Source organism: Megalops cyprinoides, chromosome 23, assembly GCF_013368585.1.
Source record: "Megalops cyprinoides isolate fMegCyp1 chromosome 23, fMegCyp1.pri, whole genome shotgun sequence".
In the NCBI taxonomy this organism is placed as follows: Eukaryota; Metazoa; Chordata; class Actinopteri; order Elopiformes; family Megalopidae; genus Megalops; species Megalops cyprinoides.
The window spans coordinates 12,035,323-12,042,509 of record NC_050605.1 but is presented as its reverse complement, the minus strand read 5'-3'; the positions used below and the strand labels follow the sequence as shown (position 1 = coordinate 12,042,509).

The 7,187-nt window shown below is 39.8% G+C and overlaps 1 protein-coding gene across 4 annotated transcripts in view; it reads right to left on the bottom strand.

Annotated features, from left to right (window-relative positions):
- Positions 1 to 4,213: 4,213 nt before the first annotated feature.
- tfec (transcription factor EC) overlaps positions 4,214 to 7,187 on the bottom strand; it is a 42,897-nt gene continuing 39,923 nt past the window's right edge. For all 4 annotated transcript variants that reach the window (XM_036517940.1, XM_036517941.1, XM_036517943.1 and 1 more), the window contains 2 exons: positions 6,378 to 6,525; positions 4,214 to 5,133 (listed from right to left, as the gene is read on the bottom strand). In XM_036517940.1, coding sequence (XP_036373833.1) covers positions 4,681 to 5,133; positions 6,378 to 6,525 — 601 coding nt within the window. In that variant the 3' untranslated portion in view covers positions 4,214 to 4,680. The remainder of the gene's footprint in view (positions 5,134 to 6,377; positions 6,526 to 7,187) is intronic.

Here is a 7,187-nt window from a genome sequence, read left to right as displayed (position 1 = left end):
TTAAAAATACATTTAATGGTGATAACTCTTTATTGTGGAATAAAACAGAGCTCTGTGGAGACACCTTTGGGTCTGCTCTCCCATCTGGTGTCCATTTGAAGGAATCTGTTCAAGTAATTGGCACTCAATTTGTTTGAAGTTATATTTTAGCATCTGGTTCAATCCAATAAATCACATTAATGTTATAGGATTCAACACAGCTGGATGTTTTAATAGCTTTATATACCATTGTTCATGCTCTGGTTTTGGGCACCAAGCCAAGGTCTCCAAAATATGCGTTGGGTGTGGCCCATATCAATGAACTCACAGACCCAAACATTTAATGTTTGAGAAATGGGGCATGATTCAATTAATTGATTTAATGATTCATTTAATCTGATTTATTCGTTGTAAAGTACAAGTACGTTTGTGGCAGTGAGGCTGGAGATTTATTGTGGAAATGTTCACTATTGTTTCCGTTAATCGAACGAGTGAAGTAACAGAATTAATAAAGAGGGTTTTTTTTTAAGTGCCATATTTATTTAGTTCTCACAACAGTTCCCAGTCCAGATGCCAATAACTATTTTAAAATCATTATTATATTTCAGATAATGTGACGTGCTGTGGGGTGTTGCTGTGCGTGCATGTATTGTATTCCAAGACAAGGCAAAGAGAAATGATTATAAGCTGTTAATGACAGGCTCACCTGGTGACAGCATCACGGAGGCAGCTGTGACGTTCACCTCAGGTGACAAGTTTTCACCTCCGTTCTCAGGAAACAGGAGAGGTTGTCGTGGCGATAGATTGATTCATGAAGCCTTCTGAGGTTTGTGACAGTAAATGTAGACTTATTACACGCTGTGTCTGTGTGAATGTGGCATATAACCAAATAAAATCCACAAAAGCACAGGCAAATGAAATATGGTGCAAGGAGTATCTTCATTGTGTTGATTGATCTCTTGTAACTGGAGACTTTTGTTCTCATCATTCTCATAGGGGGAGCCGAGGGGGAGGAAAGTCAACTCATGTTTCAAACGCATTGTACACCCCATTTAAAATGCACTTGCTGAGAAAAGAAACCTTGCTCATTCTTTGTCTTTAACCAGCTGGAAGTGATTTATTTTAACTATTTTCACAACTATACAACCTGCATAACGCTGCCGCCTACTGTTCGGGGAGTACATTGCACACCTGGAGTGGAGTATAATGATATTCAAAATCAACTTCAAAATCAATCACAAAGGATTTTATAGGTTGTATATAATGTTGATTAAATGTAATTGGCTTCATGTTTAATTTTAGTAAACAGTACGGCTTTGCTATAACAGCTAAAGTAATAATCAACAAGATTAGAAAACCTGTGAGACATAGCAAGGAAGGGTTTAAAAAATATAAAATGGATTTGGATGTAGAGTGAGTGGATATTGAACCAGTTAGTGTATAGCTCCTCTGTAAAAATGTAATTATTAACCTTGGTTACAAATGTATGTATTGTGTTGTATTCCATTTGATACACAGACATGACATCTTGTAAGGACATTTTTCTTGATGCCAGACATTATTGTAGACATCAAAGGGTTTGAGTGGTAAACCAGTCTCCGATCTTTAGTCACACAATACTTGACTTTCATTCAAGCCTCAGTTTTACTAGCTGTGATATTCCGAATAAAGTCACATACTTTTTCATTATTTCAGTGCAGTTTCTTAAGACATTTGTTTGTTGGATTGCTAAGTGGAAAAATATTTGTGGGAACGATTGCTGCCTATGATAAGGATAAATCAAAACATCAAGGGTTTGAACATATTGTCAAAGCTAATTGGACAGAATCTGCAGTTCTAAGACAGTGAGTCTCCTGCTCTACAATCTCAGATTAGATGAAACCACTGGTCAAAACTTTTCATCTATGTTCATGAAAATCATTTTTTTAAGTTATGAGGCTTTTATAAGGTTCTCTATGCATTAACTACATAGAGTGACCCATAAATATACATTTAAGATAAGGAGTAAAGCACTTGACATGTTAGCTAATATACTTGAAAAACCTTTAGGTGACCCCCCTCAACAGAGACTCCTATCTGAATATATGTTGCTTCCTTTTGGTAGTTACCAAGTTGAAGTGTGTGTGTGTGTGTGTGTGTGTTGGTTTGAGAATCAGTAATGAAAATCCATATTTACTTTCTCTAATTACACTAGTCCACTAGCCGTATACATCTCTTCACCTCTTTGTAGTTTGCTTGTCTATATCTGATAATGATTGTGTGGTTCAATTTTATTTCTTCAGTAAGGAAAGATGCAAGCTGAATCTTTCAATTTATTTTCAAAAACACACAAGCTAATAACATTGTAAAACATTAATTGAGTGAGGCTTTGATGAGAATTGCAGGGTATCTTCTGAATTGCATTAACATGTTTTTAGTCTAGGCTGTTTGTTGTATTATTAATGCATTATTTTAACTTGGGCACAAAAAGGGTGCTTGTGAAATATGTTTTTGAAAAAGACTCCTAACCAAAAAAAAAAAGTCCCAACTCAAAGTTTTAATGGTTTGCCAGAGACAGAAAAAAACTGTCTTAAAGTTGAAAATTGAGGTTTTTTTTGTCTTTCTGTTTAAACATGAATATTTTCTGAATGATTTTTATGTATAAATGTCCTTGTGCATGATTTTACAGTTACCAACCATTACTGTGACATTTACTGTATCAAAAATACTAGACTGAATTTCTGTTTCTATCATATTTCAATTTATTTTCTTGATCCTCAGTAAGCTGTTGCTACTAAGCTGTAGTTATGTCTATATACACAAACATACTCATATATACACATATACACATGTATGTCTTAATATTTATAATGGTTACCAACTGATTGATTGTGAGTATTTATCATTCTATATCTCTACTAGTTCCTTGCCAAGAAATCCTAACTACTGTCTATTATTTCCTATGAGCTATGAGCCATATGCACATGGCCAAATCTGTTTCACCATGATTTGCTTTGTCTTATCAGGATATACTATTTCTGTTAACGTATTCATTTCTATAGAGGTGTAGTTTTCATTACTTAATTTACATAATTCATTTGTTGATATTAATTATGCCATGATGTCAGTGTGTCCATTAAAGGTTGATGATATGGACAGTCAGATATAGTCTTTTTTTTTTCTTTTTTCCTTTTCTTCTTCTTGAAAACAAAGAGGTTAGGAAATAGACTCAATTTGTGGTTGTGTAATTCAATAAAGAAGACCTACGCCATTATTTTTGCTGCATTGATATAAATAAAAATCTTATTAACTTTAAGCATATTTGACACTTTTTTTTTCTTTTAATAAAACAATACACAGAGGCTCCAGCTCTGTTTCTGCTTTAGATGTTTTTGTTGTTGCTGAATAATGCATGATTCATTGCCGAGTTTTTGGCATTCCTTAATTAAAGTAATTCATGGTTCATTTGTATTTGGTTCTTAATCTCATGTGTTGTTAAATTTGTTTTGTGATCTTAAGCATATGCTGTTTATTGAATGTGATTGCAATATTAGATGTTGAAATGTTGCACAAAATAAATCATCTATTCATTCACAAAGTGCATAATATATCAAAAAAATCACTGCTTAGAGGCAGTAAAGAATGTTTGAATTTCCTGAAGTGACATATGAAGTTATGTTATAATGAAGAAGGTGAAAGTGTCGTTAAATTTTGCTATGATGCTCTATTTTAGCCAAGAGCTGTCTTTGGAGATGCTGTAATTTACATTTGGCTACTGATTTTTCATAGGTAAGATATGTATAAATGGCAACAGTCTTTTTTGGTTTGATTGCAGTTTGCCCATATATATAATATATAGCTTTTCTATTGTTCATTTCTGTTGTTCTTTTCTATTTCATTTAAAAAACAAGTGTTTTTTGGCTGAAACTGTCCTTCAAATTTTCAATAGTCTTAAATAGTAGACTTTGTGCTTTGTGAGGGTTTTATATTGCATATGTTTGAATATCAAAGGGTTTAACTTGCTTTCACAGAAAAATCCAATGTAACAGATCACTGACATGAAAGGCATGCAAATTCAGTTTATGAAAAAAGGGGTTTATTGTTTTTCCCCAACCCCACACATAATAAAAAATAAAAAGGTTACAGTAGATATTGTAAGAAACAGTTTAGAATAGATGGATTAAAACAAGTATAAATACATAAACATATACTCTTAAAAAATTAAAAAGACAAACCATGTTTAGAAGGCCTTGTTTAGTTTTTCTTTTCTTTTTTTTTTTGGCTAGTACAATTGTTACATTTGCAGTGCGGTAAGTCTTTGGACATAAAATAACTTGAACAGCTTTAAATAAGGACCTGTCAGAGTGACAGTAGCAGAGAGACAACCAGTGTTTCCAGTTTTCTGGTTGACGTCTGCATTTTTAGACATTTTACCTCCGGTCCTGTGCTGTTTATTGTTGCTTTACACTGTATTTACAAATGAAGTCCGTGTGCTGAGAGTATACATGCACCACAATGCTGAAGCTATCTCCCTTTTCTGTTACTGTCTCTTTCGTTGGCGCAGTCCAAGAGATGGCGATATACTGTCTCTTAACCAACAGCATGATGGGAGGGCCGTGAAGGGAACTGGGAAATAGGCGTCAGCAGAGGAGCCTGACGCAGGACGTGGGAGCGGAGGGCACGTACGGGGTTAACGGCGGGTTGGCGGGCGGGGGGGAGAGATTAGAGGTCGTCGCCGTCGTCCGTGCTGAAGCTGCTCCTCCGGCTGCTCCCTTTGGAGGCGTCGGGCGAGGCGGCGGACAGCAGCGGGTCGGCGCCGAAGGGCGAGAGCGGGTCGTCCATCAGGATCTCGTCCAGGCGGTGCTCCTCCTTGAGCGTGGCGCTGAAAAAGTCCGTGAAGTGCGAGAGCGGGTCGGAGAAGGTGGTGGCACTGTCGCCGCCGTGCTCGGCAGCCGCCGCCATCTGCGTCAGCGCCGCCCGCTGCATGTACTCGCCGTTCACGTCCTCCTGGTACAGCGGCTGCGGCTGCTGTTGTTGCTGCTGTTGCTGCTGCTGCTGCTGCTGCTGCTGTTGTTGCTGGTGCTGCTGCTTGAGCAGGTGTGAGGACAGCTCCACTGCCCCCAGAGAGGAGGCCATGCTGGGGAGGCCGTGAGCGCGGGCCTGGATCTCCAGCTCCTGGAAGGCATGGCAAGCACGCAGATTAGTTTACTCATATCGCAACTCACGGCCATCAAGTCCTCCGCAAGCACGCCTCCGGAGTGTCACTCAAGACCGAACACACCCCGGGGGGGGCGTAAGATAAACACGACACGGAAGAGTGAATCGGAGACAATCATTAATCAAAGAACCGCAGGTCAACATCATGGCTTGCAAGTCCTTGTCAGCTGGAAAGCCCTGAGACACCATGTTGACTATTGTTGCGTGACAGCTCGGGCGCCCTGTTTAAAAATGTACAGTGTCGTTCCTTAAAACTCCCAAGACAATTATTAACCTTAACGTCGCTTGACTTTGCTGGACTGAACCATTTAAAACAGAACGGTGACAGGAAAAAACACCACTGAGAGCTTCACACAACTGGCAGCTATGAGAGTTTTAAGAACAGTGTATTGCTGTACAATGTACCCTCCAGCACCTCATAGCCTCTCCCTCTTTTCTCACTGCTGTGACATTTACTCTAACTCAGTGAAGAGTTTGTGTCTATTAAATCTTGACTTGCAGGCTGTTCTAATTATGAATGTTTAATGAGAGCTGACACAGCAGGTAATGGAAACTCATGAGGATAATCCAGCCTCAGACACCTCAGACAGCTCTTAAACAGAATATATTGTCATTGTAAACTAAACAGGAGCAAACTTGTCTGTTTCAAGTGCGGCGAACAACAGGGTTCGAAATTAACACGAAAGGAGTCTTTTCACGGTGTCAGGGCCTTTGCTTCATGCGACCACGGAAGCGTCGCACAGCCCGAGTTGGCATTGTGTCGCGAATGCTGATAAGTCGAAGCAGCGGAGATGCTGGAGTGGTGGCTTGGAATGCCTGGGCGATGTGCGGAGTAATTAATTTTGTGCATAATTGGGACGTCTCAGTGGGTAAGGAGCTCCGTAATGCCTCCTCTACAAGTATGTCAATAGCTGCTACATTTAATGCATAATTTCATAGAGGGAGAGGCATTACTCTCTGACATTATTAGGCAGCGTAATCTAATTTCGGCCTAATTCCTCTCCTGACGGAGCTGTAGCTTGGTATTTATTAATCAGGTAATTACTGAAGCTGGGCGCAGTTCAAAGCGGGGCGGGAAGTGCGGTCGCAAACATCAATAGGAGCAGGGCGGTTCTGTGACGGGCGCGGTGTGGGGGGGGATTGGGGCAGGGCGGGGCTTGGAAAGGGGGGGGGGGGGGGTGGGGGGGGCGGGGTCCACGGACCTGGATTCTCAGCAGCAGCCTCCTGTTGGCCTGCTCCAGCTTCTTCTGCCTGTTCTCCAGCTCCCGGGCATGCTGCTGCTCCTTCTGAAGCCACTTAATGTACTCCACTGACGCCTTTAAAATAGTCCCTTTGTTCCAGCGCATATCACTGCAGGATGCAAAGATAACCTTTTCACAAATGTGCGCATCAGCAGAATTTTTTCCAAAAAAAAAAAAAAAACTTCCAAAGGCCTTTTATATTAATAAGAAACGATGATTTACATGACCATTATTCATTCGCAGGCATTACCGCTCCTGAATGGGAATTATAATAGAATAGTTAAGTATATCTGCAGAAAGTCAATTCTCAAGCCCTTGTATGGTAAAATTAATCCCAGAGTGAAAATTGGTGTCAGGAGACGTAAAAAAAAAAATGTGACTTTGGGAGGGAAGCGATGTACAGGGTATTTCTGATACCATTACTTTTTAAAGAAAGGGGCGGTTGTAAAATTGTCCCTTTCTTCGGAGTAAGACGTTTGTCTGATCGCAGCTAATAATCTCCATTATCATGTCCTAATGGCATGACGGAATTGGTAACCTGCTCTCTAATTTCTATCAGAAAGTTCAATTGCTGCGGAGGACCGGTTTCAGGCTTGGATCCGTGTTCCATCCGTCAGGGCCTTTGTGCATAAACTTTTATTCAGATAGTTGACTCTTTTATTTAACTTCATTATTTAACTTTTTCATCTTTCGGCAGGCTTTGAACATTGCAACCACAGTGCGCATTAGCTAGATAAGGTACGGCACTTGGACAGCACATAGACTACAGTA